Source organism: Scylla paramamosain, chromosome 24, assembly GCF_035594125.1.
Source record: "Scylla paramamosain isolate STU-SP2022 chromosome 24, ASM3559412v1, whole genome shotgun sequence".
NCBI classification, from domain to species: Eukaryota; Metazoa; Arthropoda; class Malacostraca; order Decapoda; family Portunidae; genus Scylla; species Scylla paramamosain.
This window is the reverse complement of record NC_087174.1, coordinates 21915608-21933107: the sequence shown is the minus strand read 5'-3', so window position 1 is coordinate 21933107 and position 17500 is coordinate 21915608. Positions and strand designations below refer to the sequence as shown.

The 17500-nt window shown below is 42.6% G+C and overlaps 1 protein-coding gene across 8 annotated transcripts in view; it reads left to right on the top strand.

The window, feature by feature from the left end:
• The window catches only part of LOC135112894 (uncharacterized), a 29243-nt gene that overhangs the window by 427 nt on the left and 11316 nt on the right, over nt 1–17500 (top strand). For 4 of the 8 annotated variants that reach the window (XR_010274601.1, XR_010274600.1, XR_010274604.1 and 1 more), the window contains exons 1-6: nt 3862–3971; nt 6275–6405; nt 8897–9053; nt 9497–9660; nt 10176–10313; nt 10677–10868. Coding sequence is in view for 2 of the 8 variants with exons in the window: in XM_064027844.1 (XP_063883914.1) it covers nt 8942–9053; nt 9497–9660; nt 10176–10313; nt 10677–10868 (606 nt within the window). In the remaining 6 variants the exon portion in view is untranslated. Of the gene's footprint in view, nt 689–1065; nt 1147–2778; nt 2865–3861; nt 3972–6274; nt 6406–8896; nt 9054–9496; nt 9661–10175; nt 10314–10676; nt 10869–17500 lie in introns of those variants that run through there. The other 4 variants (XR_010274603.1, XR_010274605.1, XM_064027845.1 and 1 more) reach the window with 2 other exon arrangements.

Below are 17500 nucleotides of genomic sequence, written 5' to 3'. Positions count from 1 at the left end.
CCAGTCTTGCTTCCCTCTATTTCCAGTCTGCTTATCCCCATTCCAGCGCCATCTACCCCAATTCCAGTACCCCCCAATTTCTCCCCATCTCAGCCTATCACTGCTACACCCAACTTTAAAACACTGATCCAAACACCCGTTTAACTGCCCTCCCCAACCCTCACACACCCCTCAACACACACACACACACACACACACACACACACACAAAGATACCAATAAACACACCTAAAATATTTTAAAACACACAAAAAACACTAGATACACATCTAAACACACCCAAGACAGCTTCAGGCACACTCAAAACACCCCAAAATTTACCCAAAACACCGCATAACTTACCCAGACACCCCCAGGACCCCCAAACACCCCACCATGCCTCTCTCAATCACCAGTCACCACCACCTCAGCCTCACCATCAACATGTACAGCAAGGAAGGCGCAGGGGACTCGGGCCCTGACAGACACCACACTGGGGACTACCTGGCACCCTTAGCTTCTGTAGATCTGTCTCGTGTCAACACCCCTGGCGGATCTCCCTCCCCATGACCCGGCCATCACCCCGCCCTTGAGGACCCCAATTGGGAGCCCCCGGAGGACCAAGGGATGTTGCTGAGGTCACACCTGATTCCGGAATCTTGACACCCCTTCAAGATTCCGAGCCGTTTAACGAAGGGCCGCCCGACAGGTTTGTTTTGTGTGTGTGTGTATGTTTGTACGGCTCCACTGGGTTGGGGAGTGTTGTTTGGGGAGGTGTGGTGTCAGCTGTTGTGTTCCAGAGAGGCTTGGTTCATGTTTGTGTAGGTTTGGTAAGTGTGTTTTTGCTTTATATATATATATCTTTGGTTTTTATCTTATTGTCTTATCTTTTTCTTCTTCTTCTTCTATTTGCCTTTCTTCTTGTTCTTCTTATTCATGTTTTTCTTGTTCTTATTCTTATTATTCTTCTCTTTCTGCCTCCTCGTTCTCCTTCCCCCTTCTTTCTCCTCCTCCTCCTCTGTCTTTTGTTATCCTCTTTCTTCCTCCTCCTCCTCCTCCTCCTCCTAACCTCTCTCCTCTTTCCAGGTACTGCCTTGTGTTCCTGACCTTAGTTGTGCACGGAGTCTGAACACTGATGCCTCGGAATATGTCATCACTGCCAAGAACGTATGTAGAGAGAGAGAGAGAGAGAGAGAGAGAGAGAGAGAGAGAGAGAGTTGTATTATCAATCATTCCCTATTCATTCTTTATTTCTTATTTTTGTTATTATTATTTTGTGTATCATTGAAGTGTATGTGTGTGTGTGTGTGAGAGAGAGAGAGAGAGAGAGAGACAGAATATTAAACTAATTTATCTTATTTGAATTACATATAAGGGGTGATTACATATTGGGGTGAGGGGGGGGTGAGGGACACGTCTGAGTTAGTGTGGGTGTGTTTGGGTGTGTTTGGGTGTGTTTGGAGGTGTGTGGTGTTGTCTGAGTGTGTGTGTGTGTGTGTTTGTGGGTGTGTGGTGTTGTCTGGGTATGTGTGTGTGTGTGTTTGTGGGTGTGTGGTGGTGTCTGGGTGTGTGTGGGTGTGTTTGCGGGTGTGTGGTGTTGTCTGGGTGTGTGTGTGTGTGTTTGCGGGTGTGTGGTGTTGTCTGGGTGTGTGTGTGTGTGTTTGCGGGTGTGTGGTGTTGTCTGGGTGTGTGTGTGTTTGCGGGTGTGTGGTGGTGTCTGGGTGTGGGTGGGTGTGTTTGGGGTTGTTCAGAGGTGTTTGGAAGTGTAAAGGAAATGAAGTTAATAATGACTAAGAAATGAAGGAATTACAGAGAGAGAGAGAGAGAGAGAGAGAGAGAGACATGTTTAGAAGAAGGAAGGAAGGAAGGAAGGAAAAGATTGAGAAACAGTAGAAAGAATTAATAAAAATATGAGAGAGAGAGAGAGAGAGAGAGAGAGAGAGAGAGAGAGAGAGAGAGAGAGAGAGAGAGAGTTACCTTTAATTACTATGGGGAAAAAGAAAATTAAGTCAGATTTTTAAAGATAATAATTTTTTTTTTCTTCTTAATTAAGGGTGAACTAAGTGTCTTCCTCCTCCTCCTCCTCCTCCTCCTCCTCCTCCTCCTCCTCCTTTTCTTCTTCCTCTTCTTCCTTCTCCTTCCCCCTCTACCTATTCACCAGTCTTTTCTCAAGGGTGTAGTTGCAGAAATGTTGTTAATCTGTCACTGGAACCTTAAAAACACCCTTGAAAACCTGTGGTAGTTCAATGAGAGCCTTTTAAAAGAGTGTTTCTCCTGTTAATAATATAGAAATGTTATTAATCTGTCTCTAGAACCTTAAAAACCCCCTTGAAAACCTGCATCACTTCAATTACAGCCTTTGGAAAGTAGTGGAGGTTCTCAAGAGTGTTTCTCCTGTTAATAATATAGAAATGTTATTAATCTGTCTCTAGAACCTTAAAAACACCCTTGAAAACCTCCACCACTTCAACTAGAGAGAGAGAGAGAGAGAGAGAGAGAGAGAGAGAGAGAGAGAGAGAGAGAGAGAGAGATTCTAACTTAAACTTTGCACTAATAATAACCTAGATTAAAAACACACGTCTACTTTGATGATTGCAGAGGAAGACAGGAGGAGGAGGAGGAGGAGGAGGAGGAGGAAGAGGAGGAGGAGGAGGAGGAGGAGGAGGAGGAGGATAAATAATTTAGTTACTATCTGTTTTTTTTCTTTATCTCTTCCTTATCTTCTCTCCTCCTCCTCCTCCTCCTCCTCCTCCTCAGCACCATCACCAGTCCTGCTAACCCATTCCCCTCCCATTACAGTTGCCATTGGGATCTTCCAGAACACAGTGTATGGGACAGCTGCCCATCTCCCATTTAGCTACACGGTGGCGGTGGTGCTGGACTCGGTAAGTGATGGGTGATGGGGAAGAAATGGGTGAAGAAATGGGTGACAGGGAGAAAATAATGTTTTTTTGTTTATTTATTTAATTTTTTTTTGATGGGTAAGGAATGGGTGGTGGAGAAAATAGCGTTTTATTTATTTATTCATTTATTTATCTTCTTCCTGACCTCTTCTCCACTCAAGTAAACTATATCATGTCCCACCAATTCTCTCTCTCTCTCTCTCTCTCTCTCTCTTGAAGTTTTCTATTATTTTCTCTCAAATTAAAGAGGGGTGGTGGAGTATGACCTCTCTATACCTCACCTGCCTATCACTGAAACTTTTGAATGGAGTTTACTTTAGGAGATACTAGCAGGTTAGGTGGTCACAAATATACCTCCCTTAGCTGAATTTACCGAGTAATTGAAATAACTATGTTTTCAGTTTGGTCTCCCACACACACACAGACAAAATTAAGTCTTTAAAAATACGATATAATTGCTAATATCTTGTGTGGAGTAGGTAATGTAGGCTTCACACATAAACAAACTTGAGTCTTTAGAGAATAAGTTATAATTCCTAATATCTTGTGTGGGAAAATGTTTTGGATTCATTTTAATTAAGTCATCCTCACCCATAAAACAAAGTTGAGTTAGAGGATATGATAAACAGATTACATCAAGCATTTATCAGACTGAAATGTGTTAGGCTTCAATACTGTAAAATGTTTTGGGACCGTAAGTAAAGCAGATATGTAAAGCCAGGAGTGTTCTAGAGCAAACAGTTTTTATCTTAAGTACAGCCACTGGGATTATTTGTGTGTAATGAAGATTTGTAGACCAAGAAATTCCCCCATCCACCCAAATACAAAAATAAAAAAGATTTATATAATTGGGTTGGTTCATCATTAACACTGTCACTAAGGCATTACAAAATAAGAAAATGAGAAATTAATAATGGGAAAAAATACGAAAAAGGCCAGAGATAAATGCTAAAATAACCATAACAAAGAAAATATTTAAGCCCGCGGTCTCTTCCCCTTGTAAGTCACGTAGCACAGGGTCAGGAATGGTTTGGCTTCAAAATGTGGCTTTTTTTTCCTGCTCCCTCCTTCAGCTGCACTTTTCCCGCGGTGAGTAGAAAGATTAAGGTTAAGGGAATGTACAGATGCCTCGGTGTGCACTTAAATAGTGGAATTGTGGAAATACAGAATAGATATTTGTTTCCATTTGGGATTCTGTTGGTTTCTTGAGATTAATGAAGTTTTTGGTAGGAATTTGTCACTATAAGTAGCATATCCCATCAATGCAAGCTCATGAAAGACTGTCTACATTTAAAACCTTAATTTCTTAATAACAGGCTGGTGTGACTTGTATAAGGTTATTAATTTGATACTGCATGGCAAGATGTATAGCAATGGGTGATCTTTAACCCTTTCACTGTGACACAAAGCAATTAGCAGTGCCAGAAGCAATGTGTGGAGTCCTTATAAGCATAACTAACACAAATTAATAACTGGGAACCCATTTTGACTAAGCCATAAGCCCAGTCATCCTGGGACCACATTCCTTCATGAGTGGCACCAGGTTAGGTGGTGGTAGTGGTGGTTAGGTTAGGTTAATGACTCCCTAGGGTGTGTGTGTGTGTGTGTGTGTGTGTGTGTGTGTGTGTTATATGCTTTTTTTTTTTTTTTTTTTTTTTTTTTTTTTTTTTTTTTTTAGGGTGTGGTATAAAATTTTAGTTTAACAAAGTACATGCAATGTTGCTTTTTGTGTTTCTGTGCCCCAGTCAAGCTTGAGTAGCTGGCTTGAGAGAGAGAGAGAGAGATGAACCACTTTTCACATTCCTTGTCTAAGAATGTCTAAGAATTGTCTAAGAATGAGAATTAGAATATTATGAAAACAGGGCTTTGCTGAGGTCATTAACCTAAGCTAAACTACCTTCATTAACCTCCTTCATTAACCTAATTTAACCAAAAATGACCTAGCCTAACAAGTACTAATTTGCAAGTATTCACTAAGTTAACTTGTACCGGGAAGGCCTCGTGTCTCGGGTCACGTCAAAGGAACACTTCAAGGGAATATTCATGAGGTGTGTGTGTGTGTGTGTGTGTGTGTGTGTGTGTGTGTGTGTGTGTGTGTGTGTGTGTGTGTGTAATAATAATAATAATAATAATAATAATAATAATAATAATAAACGGTTTATTCTTTAGGCAATCAACAAAGTGAAAATGTACATTGGTGGTGGGGAAATACTTGACATTAATCCTAAAGGTAAGTCAAATCTAGAAGAGACTATTGATTGATGGCTCACACCATGGTGGGAATCGTACTGAGTCTGTACCGGTCCGTACGTGGCACCTTTAGGGGTGTTATCTTATTGTGGTGTCTGGTGGCACGAGTAGGCCGAGGCGCGTCAGGCGGCAGCATGTTTCTGAGACGTGTGTGTGTGTGTGTGTGTGTGTGTGTGAGAGAGTGAGAGAGAGGTTATTTTCTTGTTATGTGAGGTGAGTGTAGGTTAGGTTAGGTTAGGTTAGGTTAGGTTGAAGGGAATATTCATGAGGTGTGTGTGTGTGTGTGTGTGTGTGTGTGTGTGTGTGTGTGTGTGTGTGTGTGTGTGTGTGTGTGTGTGTGTGTGTGTGAGAGAGTGAGAGAGAGGTTATTTTCTTGTTATGTGAGGTGAGTGTAGGTTAGGTTAGGTTAGGTTAGGTTCAAGGAAATATTCATGAGGTGTGTGTGTGTGTGTGTGTGTGTGTGTGTGTGTGTGTGTGTGTGTGTGTGTGTGTGTGTGTGTGTGTGTGTGTGTGTGTGTGTGAGAGGTTATTTTGTTGTTATGTGAGGTGAGTGTAGGTAGGTGTTATGCAGACTGTATATTGAGATATTTCAAGGCAGCTGTGTTATTAATATGCATTGAATACACATTGACACATTGATATGGTGTTATTTGGGAGGGACTAAAGGGCATTTTAATATAATTTTAATGTTAATTTATGGGTGCAGCTAACTAAGGTTTTGTACGTTGGAGAGTGTCGGGCTGCATTCATATCCTGTGTGGTGCCTCACCTTGCATTGTACTCATATTCATTCCAGACAGATAGCCAACCTTTGAACAAGAAATAACGGGTTCAAGCTTGAGAAATTTAGGTTTAGGAAGGAGATAGGAAAAAATTGGTTCTCAAATCGAGTGGTAGATGAGTGGAACGGACTCAGTAATCATGTAGTTAGTGGTAGGACACTAGAGAGCTTTAAGAGAAGATTAGACAAGTTTATGGATGGGGATAGCAGATGGAAATAGGTAGGAGTGTTTCATACAGGGACTGCCACGTGTAAGCCTGCTCCCTTCTTGCAGCTTCCCTTATTTCTTATGTTCTTATGTTCTTATGTGATTGTATGGATGGCATATGAATTATTTAATGATCATCAATGTGATTTTCAGACACACTTCAGTCACAAGATGAATGCAGTCAGCTACAGCATGACATAGACAAGCTATAGACAGTTGAGAGAGGAAGAAGTCAGTGGCACCCTCACCTCAGACAAGACAAAGCTAACAATTGATAATGAAAGGTGACATTATTCTCTTTAAAGGACTCTATTATTATTGTACCCATGAAATCTGTTCTATTTTTTATTTATTTCTCTGTATTATAAGTATTTTGTATGTAAACTCCGATCACAATCTCATATCTTTATCTTGTCCTATCACTCCAATCCCTCCTCAGGATCCCCCTAAGTGAAGGTGCCTCTGGTGTTTTGCCTCTGCTAGTTGGGGGGACCTGAGGAGGTATTTTGCTGATTTTCCTTGGAATGACCACTGCTTCCGTGTCAGAGAGCCGTCTTTGTGTGCTGAGCGCATAACAGAGGTGATAGTGTCTGGCATGGAGGCGTACATTCCTCACTCTTTTTCTTGCCCTAAACCTTCTAAACCTTTGTTTAACACAGCTTGTTCTCGTGCTATACATGATAGAGAGGTGGCCCACAAAAGGTACTTAAGCCTTCCATCACCAGAATCTCATGCACTTTATATTTCTGGCCGGAACCATGCCAAGTCTGTTCTCCAACTAGCCAAAAACTCCTTCATTAACAGAAAATGTCAAAACCTTTCAAGATCTAACTCCCCTCGTGATTTCTGGCATCTAACCAAAAATATCTCCAATAACTTTGCTTCTTCTTCTTTCCCTCCTCTATTTCAACCAGATGGCACCACTGCTATCACATCTATTTCTAAAGCTGAACTCTTTGCTCAAACCTTTGCTAAAAACTCTACCTTGGAGGATTCTGGGCTTGTTCCTCCCTCTCCTCCACTCTCTGACTACTTCATGCCACCTATTAAAATTCTTTGCAATGATGTTTTCCATGCCCTCGCTGGCCTAAACCCTCGGAAGGCTTATGGACCTGATTGGGTCCCTCCTATTGTTCTCCGAAACTGTGCCTCCGTGCTTGCACCTTGCCTAGTCAAACTCTTTCAGCTGTGTCTGTCAACATCTACCTTTCCTTCTTGCTGGAAGTTTGCCTACATTCAACCTGTTCCTAAAAAGGGTGACCGTTCTAATCCCTCAAACTACCGTCCTATTGCTTTAATTTCCTGCCTATCTAAAGTTTTTGAATCTATCCTCAACAGGGAGATTCTTAAACATCTATCACTTCACAACCTTCTATCTGATTGCCAGTATGGGTTCCGTCAAGGCCGCTCTACTGGTGATCTTCTGGCTTTCCTTACTGAGTCTTGGTCATCCTCTTTTAGAGATTTTGGTGAAACTTTTGCTGTTGCCTTGGACATATCAAAAGCTTTTGATAGAGTCTGGCACAAAGCTTTGATCTCCAAACTACCCTCCTACGGTTTCTATCCTTCTCTCTGTAACTTCATCTCAAGTTTCCTTTCTGACCGTTCTATTGCTGCTGTGGTAGACAGTCACTGTTCTTCTCCTAAATCTATTAACAGTGGTGTTCCTCAGCGTTCTGTCACCCACTCTCTTCTTATTATTCATTAATGATCTTCTAAACCAAACTTCTTGTCTTATCCACTCCTACGCTGATGATACCACCCTGCACTTTTCCACGTCTTTTCATAGACTTGCAACCCTTCAGGAGGTAAAAATATCACGCAGGGAAGCCACAGAACGCCTGACTTCTGATCTTTCCAAAATTTCTGATTGGGGCAGAGCAAACTTGGTATTGTTCAGTGCCTCAAAAACTCAATTCCTCCATCTATCAACTCGACACAACCTTCCAGACAACTATCCCCTCTTCTTCAATGACACTCAACTGTCCCCTCTTCTACACTGAATATCCTTGGTCTGTCCTTTACTTATAATCTGAACTGGAAACTTCACATCTCATCTCTAGCTAAAACAGCTTCTATGAAGTTAGGTGGTCTGAGACGTCTCCTCCAGTTTTTCTAACCCCCCAGCTGCTAACTCTGTACAAGGGCCTTATCCGTCCATGTATGGAGTATGCTTCACATGTCTGGGGGGGGTTTCACACATACTGCTCTTCTAGACAGGGTGGAATCAAAAGCTTTTCATCTCATCAACTCCTCTCCTCTAACTGACTGTCTTCAGCCTCTCTCTCACCGCCGTAATGTTGCATATCTAGCTGTCTTTTACTGCTATTTTCATAGTAGTAGTAGTAGTAGTAGTAGTAGTAGCTCTGGGAAGATGCCAGGCAGGAATGGGAGAGGGCCTAAAGAGGAGAGGTGGTGCTTGCTTTCCTGGAACACAAACAGCTGGAGTGAGGGAAAGTGGAGGGATTGTGATGTCCTTCCTACATAAAAAAAAAAAAAAAAAAAGGTTGACACAAATGTAAAAATATTAATAATGCATACATGTACTAAGGCTGTTTTCCACAAAAATGGTAATGATAAAAAAAATAGTAATAATAAAAATGATGGTAATACAGTCATCTCTCATTATTCACGGCTTCAGTGTCCACACTTTCACTTTTACATGGATTGCTGCTGACCACAGATTCAAATAACTCCTTTTTTTCTTTCTGAGTTAAGTGATAAAATGTTTGTAAGCATGTACATGTTGTTAAGGGAGGCTGTAATACTTTGCAGCGGTGCCAGAGAAGCGATGCCTTCACCCACGCTGTGTTCACCACGATGGAGGAGTGCCCACACTTCCAGGACCTTACTGTTAAGAGGTTCCTGAAGACCCTACTTGAGCACAACCGCCGAGACATTCTCTCCAAGCCGGAGAAGTTTGTGCGCCTGAGTGAGTTGCTTCAGTATCTTGGCGAACATAACAACATGAGAACATGAGGGGAGCTGCAAGGAGCCATCAGGCCTGCACATGGCACTTCCTCAATTGAATGTGTCTACCTATTTCTACTTATCCCTATCCCTAGATTTGTGTATCTTCTTTTAAAATCTCCCTAGTGACTCAGCACTAACAACCTGATTACTGAGTCTGTTCTTTTCAACCACCACTCTTTGAAAATTAGTTCCTTGCACTCTGCTGCTTTGACTGGCCACTACTGCATGAGCCTGTCTTGACTCCCTGACATCTCAGTCACTTGATTCAAATGTCTGATTAATTAGTTATAATAAATCAATTGGAAGTTTGTTTGATAAGACTGTGGGCCTGTGTAGCCATGGAAGATATTGACTATTGAAATCTTGAGAACACTGTGTTGAAATCTGTCACATTATTCACAGAGCCAGGGAGTGATGCTGCTAAGACCTTCACTCTGTCTATCCAGAGGGATCCGCAGGTGCTGGTGGTGGAATCTTGCTTGGACAGTGTGGATGGCAAGCAGTCAGGGTTCCAGTCAAAGGTGGTGGTGATCCATGCCCAGGACACCAGGGAGGATGCACTGCAGGTGGGTCAGTCAGTCAGGCTGTGCTGGCAACCTTAGCTCAGGGAAAGAGATGGAAATGCTAGGGGTATCTTAATTTCATTCCTTCATTCACTTGTTGAGTGGAGGTGTACTTCACATAGTTTGGACCAGATCTAATTGACTGGTGACCTGACTGGTGAGCTGAGGGGAAAGGGACCTGCTGGAGTTATCTCACTTTCATTCCTTTACTCACTAGCTGACAGGTGTACTTCACACAGTCAGATCTTGGTGGTGGGAATGCCTCAACTTTACTCATTCGCTGACAGGAGGAACAAATTAAATTAGTTTTTAGCAGATCTGAAGATAAGGAAATTCCTTGTGTTGTGAGATGCCATGATTTTGCTTGGCATAAGAGAATAAGTTTACATATTTTCCAGTAAGATGTTGATGATCCCTGTAGAAGTGACTTGCTTTGTATTGCTTCCAGGAACTCTGCTTCACTGGCTGCATTTATTACCTAGAGAGAGCCTTCATTATTGGTTTGATTCTTCCCACAGCTTGCATCTCAGCTGAGGAATCCCATGGAGGGCAACAGATTGTATGTGTTGCTTCTGCAAGAGTCTAAGAAGAACACACAAGTTAAGAGCAGCCTGAGGTGTGATCCATGGAACAGCATCCACAAGTGGTTCATCAAGGTACATAAAGACTCCATCCCACCTTGTCTTGACATGGGGATGATGCAAGTCAGTGTGTGTGTGTGTGTGTGTGTGTGTGTGTGTGTGTGTGTGTGTGTGTGTGTGTGTGTGTGCCTGTAACACACAGGCACATTTCTCCAAAAGGTGACACATTATCTTTCAGAATGGCTTCACTCCTGCAAAACAACTGTGTACTTTTCTCTCACAAATCCACACACAGCAGGAACATTTTCCTAAGAGGATGCTGTTCTTATGTGTTGCAGTGCTGTGTCTCTCACTTTCAACAAGCTCTAGTGGAAGTTAAGGGGAGTTTCAATAGTGTTTTTATGATTTGAATGACTGAACATTGGTGACATTCCTCAGGTTGACGCTGTGCTGCCGGTACTGTCGCCTCAGCTTCTGCGTCAGATTCAGAACAGAGACTTCAGCAGAGAGAGTGAGTGGGAGAAACGCTACAACTGCTTTGCCCACTCGATGATGCTAGACCAGCATGTGGAGTACGGGAGCAAGAATGGGTTCTGCCGTGCCGTTTGTCCTGCCAGATTCCCGGAGGAGGTTGGTGATGCCTCCACTTGCATGTCTTTTCTGTATTTTGTATAGACCTGTTTGTATTTTACAGGATTAAGTCAAGTTCTGTTTGGATGTATGTGACCAGCTGTGCTGTGTCTGACTGTCCTTTTCCACTAGGGACTGATGGGGCTAAGAGTGTGAATGATGTCTGTGTGTGTGTGTGTGTGTGTGTGTGTGTGTGTGTGTGTGTGTGTGTGTGTGTGTGTGTGTGTGTGTGTGTGTGTGTGTGTGTGTGTGGGATTGCCAGCTTTTTTTTTTTTTTTTTTTTTTTTTTTTTTTTTTTTTTTTTTAATGTATGAGTGACACTGGCCAAGGGCAACAAAAATCTTATAAAAATATGCCCACTGAAATGTCAGTCCCATAAAAGGGTCAAAGCAGTGGTCAAAAATTGATGGATAAGTGTCTTGAAACCTCCCTCTTGAAGGAATTCAAGTCATAGGAAGGTGGAAATACAGAAGCAGGCAGGGAGTTCCAGAGTTTACCAGAGAAAGGGATGAATGATTGAGAATACTGGTTAACTCTTGCATTAGAGAGGTGGACAGAATAGGGGTGAGAGAAAAAAGAAAGTCTTGTGCAGCGAGGCCGTGGAAGGAGGGGAGGCATGCAGTTAGCAAGATCAGAAGAGCAGTTAGCATGAAAATAGCGGGAGAAGACAGCTAGATATGCAACATTGCGGCGGTGAGAGAGGGGCTGAAGACAGTCAGTTAGAGGAGAGGAGTTGATGAGACGAAAAGCTTTTGATTCCACCCTGTCTAGAAGAGCAGTATGAGTGGAACCCCCCAGACATGTGAAGCATACTCCATACATGGACGGATAAGGCCCTTGTACAGAGTTAGCAGCTGGGGGGGTGAGAAAACTTTCGGAGACGTCTCAGAACACCTAACTTCATAGATGCTGTTTTAGCTAGAGATGAGATGTGAAGTTTCCAGTTCAGATTATAAGTAAAGGACAGACTGAGGATGTTCAGTGTAGAAGAGGGGGACAGTTGAGTGTCATTGAAGAAGAGGGGATAGTTGTCTGGAAGGTTGTGTCGAGTTAATAGATGGAGGAATTGAGTTTTTGAGGCATTGAACAATACCAAGTTTTCTCTGCCCCAATCAGAAATTTTAGAAAGATCAGAAGTCAGGTGTTCTGTGGCTTCCCTGCGTGATATGTTTACCTCCTGAAGGGTTGCACGTCTATGAAAAGACGTGGAAAAGTGCAGGGTGGTATCATCAGCGTAGGAGTGGATAGGACAAGAAGTTTGGACCTAGTTGTGGTTTATAGGAGTGGAGTAATCTCATGGTATCCCATCTCTATATGTGTCCAGTTTGGCCTTAAAAATATGGACTGTTACAGCATTGACGTCTTGCTGAAATCATTACATTTGTTCACACTTCTGAGGAAAACTTTACTCCTTGATGTCTCTTCTACAGTTAACTTTCTTCAGCTTCTTACTGTGTCCCCATGTACTCTGTATATCTAAAGTTATTAAACATTCTTTTTCCACATTTTCCATACCATTTATCATTCTATACATGTTTATTAAATTCTCTCTCTCTCTCTCTCTCTCTCTCTCTCTCTCTCTCTCTCTCTCTCTCTCTCTCTCTCTCTCTCTCTCTCTCTCTCTCTCTCTCTCTCTCTCTGTGCTTCTGTTTTTCCACCTTCCTATGACTTGAATTCTTTGAAAGGTGAGGTTTCAAGACACTTATCCTCCAATTTTTGACTCTTCCCTTTTGCAGAGATCTCCATTCTTGGAGATTTAAATGTTCACCACCAGCTTTGGCTTTCCTCTCCCTTCACTGACCATGCTGGTGAACTAGCCTACAACTTTGCTGTCCTCCATGACCTAGAGCAATTGGTGCAACACCCTACTCGTATTCCTGACAGTCTTGGAGATACGCCCAACATTCTTGACCTTTTCCTGACCTCTAATCCTTCTGCTTATGCTGTCACCCTTTCTTCTCTGTTGGGCTCCTCCGATCACAATCTCATATCTTTATCTTGTCCTATCACTTCAATCCCTCCTCAGGACCCCCCTAAGTGAAGGTGCCTCTGGTGTTTTGCCTCTGCTAGTTGGGGGGACCTGAGGAGGTATTTTGCTGATTTTCCTTGGAATGACCACTGCTTCCGTGTCAGAGAGCCGTCTTTGTGTGCTGAGCGCATAACAGAGGTGATAGTGTCTGGCATGGAGGCGTACATTCCTCACTCTTTTTCTCGTCCTAAACCTTCTAAACCTTGGTTTAACACAGCTTGTTCTCGTGCTATACATGATAGAGAGGTGGCCCACAAAAGGTACTTAAGCCTTCCATCACCAGAATCTCATGCACTTTATATTTCTGGCCGGAACCATGCTAAGTCTGTTCTCCAACTAGCCAAAAACTCCTTCATTAACAGAAAATGTCAAAACCTTTCAAGATCTAATTCCCCTCGTGATTTCTGGCATCTAGCCAAAAATATCTCCAATAACTTTGCTTCTTCTTCTTTCCCTCCTCTATTTCAACCAGATGGCACCACTGCTATCACATCTATTTCTAAAGCTGAACTCTTTGCTCAAACCTTTGCTAAAAACTCTACCTTGGAGGATTCTGGGCTTGTTCCTCCCTCTCCTCCACCCTCTGACTACTTCATGCCACCTGTTAAAATTCTTTGCAATGATGTTTTCCATGCCCTCGCTGGCCTAAACCCTCGGAAGGCTTATGGACCTGATGGGGTCCCTCCTATTGTTCTCCGAAACTGTGCCTCCATGCTTGCACCTTGCCTAGTCAAACTCTTTCAGCTGTGTCTGTCAACATCTACCTTTCCTTCTTGCTGGAAGTTTGCCTACATTCAACCTGTTCCTAAAAAGGGTTACCGTTCTAATCCCTCAAACTACTGTCCTATTGCTTTAATTTCCTGCCTATCTAAAGTTTTTGAATCTATCCTCAACAGGGAGATTCTTAAACGTCTATCACTTCACAACCTTCTATCTGATCGCCAGTATGGGTTCCATCAAGGCCGCTCTACTGGTGATCTTCTGGCTTTCCTTACTGAGTCTTGGTCATCCTCTTTTAGAGATTTTGGTGAAACTTTTGCTGTTGCCTTGGACATATCAAAAGCCTTTGATAGAGTCTGGCACAAAGCTTTGATCTCCAAACTACCCTCCTACGGTTTCTATCCTTCTCTCTGTAACTTCATCTCAAGTTTCCTTTCTGACCGTTCTATTGCTGCTGTGGTAGACGGTCACTGTTTTTCTCCTAAATCTATTAACAGTGGCGTTCCTCAGGATTCTGTCTTGTCACCCACTCTCTTCTTATTATTCATTAATGATTTTCTAAACCAAACTTCTTGTCCTATCCACTCCTACGCTGATGATACCACCCTGCACTTTTCCACGTCTTTTCATAGACATCCAACCCTTCAGGAGGTAAACATATCATGCAGGAAAGCCACAGAACGCCTGACTTTTAATATCCAACTAAGCCTTGAATCCATATATACTCTATGCATTTACCGTCTCCTCATCCAGACTATTCCATACATCAATAGTTCTATACTCGTATGAGAAATTATATTGTGACATCTCTTCTACAAGCACTCCTCCTCAGCCTCTTCCCGTGTCCTCTAGTGTCCCGTGTATCCCAGACCATTAAACCGCTTCGGTCCACCTCCTCTGCTCCCTCACATGCTATATATATGGCAATCAAGTCTCCCCTTTCTCTCCTCTTTTCCAACATTGGTAGACGTATTCTTGCCAGTCTCTCTTCGTATGACAAGCCCCTTATACTTGGTACCATCTTCATAGCTGCTCTCTGAACTCTCGAACTTCCTTATATCCTTTTTCTTGTATGGCGACCACACTACTGCTGTATATTCTAGTCTAGGTCTTATCAGTGACACAATTCAGCCGGATCCTCACACACTTCACCATTCACCTTCAATCTGCTTATTCCTTCTTTATTTTTCATTTTGCTGTTCACATATCTGAAGAATAGTTTGGGTTCCTCTTTGCATTTGTCCATTACATCTTTCTCATAATTTTTCCTTTCTTCTCTAATAACCCTTGCATATTCCTCACAGGAGGAGGCAGTAGACACCTGCCGAAACGATAATTACTCCCAGTGAGGTCTAAAGCACTGTTCAGGGGATGCTGAGAACTTATCATTAAACCCAAACCTTTGCTATAAAACTATACCTTAGTCGATTCTGGGCTTGTTCCTCCCTCTCCTCCACCCTCTGAATACTTCATGCTACCTATTAAAATTCTTTGCAATGATGTTTTCCATGCCCTTGCTGGCCTAAACCCTCGGAAGGCTTATGGACCTGATGGGGTCCCTCTTGTTGTTCTCCGAAACTGTGCCTCCGTGCTTGCACCTTGCCTAGTCAGACTCTTTCAGCTGTGTCTGTCAACATCTACCTTTCCTTCTTGCTGGAAGTTTGCCTACATTCAGCCTGTTCCTAAAAAGGGTGACCGTTCTAATCCCTCAAACTACCGTCCTATTGCTTAAATTTCCTGCCTATCTAAAGTTTTTGAATCTATCCTCAACAGGAAGATTCTTAAATTCATATCACTTGACAACCTTCTATCTGATCGCCAGTATGGGTTCCATCAAGGCCGCTCTACTGGTGATCTTCTGGCTTTCCTTACTGAGTCTTGGTCATCCTCTTTTAGAGATTTTGGTGAAACTTTTGCTGTTGCCTTGGACATATCAAAAGCTTTTGATAGAGTCTGGCACAAAGCTTTGATCTCCAAACTACCCTCCTACGGTTTCTATCCTTCTCTCTGTAACTTCATCTCAAGTTTCCTTTCTGACCGTTCTATTGCTGCTGTGGTAGACAGTCACTGTTCTTCTCCTAAATCTATTAACAGTGGTGTTCCTCAGCGTTCTGTCACCCACTCTCTTCTTATTATTCATTAATGATCTTCTAAACCAAACTTCTTGTCTTATCCACTCCTACGCTGATGATACCACCCTGCACTTTTCCACGTCTTTTCATAGACGTGCAATCCTTCAGGAGGTAAACATATCACACAGGGAAGCCACAGAACGCCTGACTTCTGATCTTTCCAAAATTTCTGATTGGGGCAGAGCAAACTTGGTATTGTTCAATGCCTCAAAAACTCAATTCCTCCATCTATCAACTCGACACAACCTTCCAGACAACTATCCCCTCTTCTTCAATGACACTCAACTGTCCCCTCTTCTACACTGAACATCCTCGGTCTGTCCTTTACTTATAATCTGAACTGGAAACTTCACATCTCATCTCTAGCTAAAACAGCTTCTATGAAGTTAGGTGGTCTGAGACATCTCCGCCAGTTTTTCTCACCCCCCCCAGCTGCTAACTCTGTACGTGGGCCTTATCCGTCCATGTATGGAGTATGCTTCACATGTCTGGGGGGGTTCCACTCATACTGCTCTTCTAGACAGGGTGGAATCAAAAGCTTTTCGTCTCATCAACTCCTCTCCTCTAACTGACTGTCTTCAGCCTCTCTCTCACTGCCGTAATGTTGCATATCTAGCTGTCTTTTACTGCTATTTTCATGCTAAGTGTTCTTCTGATCTTGCTAACTGCATGCCTCCCCTCCTTCCGCGGCCTCACTGCACAAGACTTTCTTCTTTCTCTCACCCCTATTCTGTCCACCTCTCTAACGCAAGAGTTAACCAGTATTCTCAATCATTCATCCCTTTCTCTGGTAAACTCTGGAACTCCCTGCCTGCTTCTGTATTTCCACCTTCCTATGACTTGAATTCCTTCAAGAGGGAGGTTTCAAGACACTTATCCACCAAATTTTTGACCACTGCTTTTGACCCTTTTAGGGACTGGCATTTCAGATGTACTCAAAGCATCTTCATGAAAAGTAAGTGACCACCATTCATCATTGCAAACATCACATTCTAATTCTTTAATCAGCTGAGCAAATTTTTTGAACAGTGGCACTAGACTTGTAAACTCATATTTTCTCTTGCTATGGAAGGGTCACAGGCATTTAGCAATGGGAGTACATCACCCAAACCTTTGAATCTTTTACTGATTTGCTTTGATAGCTCTACATAAAAATCCAGACATCTCACCCAAAATCTGGAAGCTTCAGATCCAGGTTCCCCTAACACATTTTTATCTGGCAGCATACTCTCTACTTTGCTGCCAAACTACCATTCATTTTCAGGCAGGAAATTGCAAACAGTCTTTAAATTCCACTTCAAATGGATCTGACTTTGATTTTAGTATGTCTTTCTTTATATAATTGCTCTGAATTATCAGTTGTATAGCCTTGTTCTCAAAGTGACTCTTCCCTTTTACTCTCTCTCTCTCTCTCTCTCTCTCTCTCTCTCTCTCTCTCTCTCTCTCTCTCTCTCTCTCTCTCTCTCTCTCTCTCTCTCTCTCTCTCTCTCTCTCTCTCTCTCTCTCTCTCTCTCAATAGTGAACGTATTGAGAAAATTTTCACACAATGAGTTATCTAAATTGAGAGAGAGAGAGAGAGAGAGAGAGAGAGAGAGAGAGAGAGAGAGAGAGAGAACATTGTATTCCTAAATACCGGAAGATCTTTGTAAAAAGTGTGTGTGTGTGTGTGTGTGTGTGTGTGTGTGTGTGTGTGTGCGTGTGCGTGCACATGTGACTATTTTCGTTTACATGGGCTATAGTTCACACACACA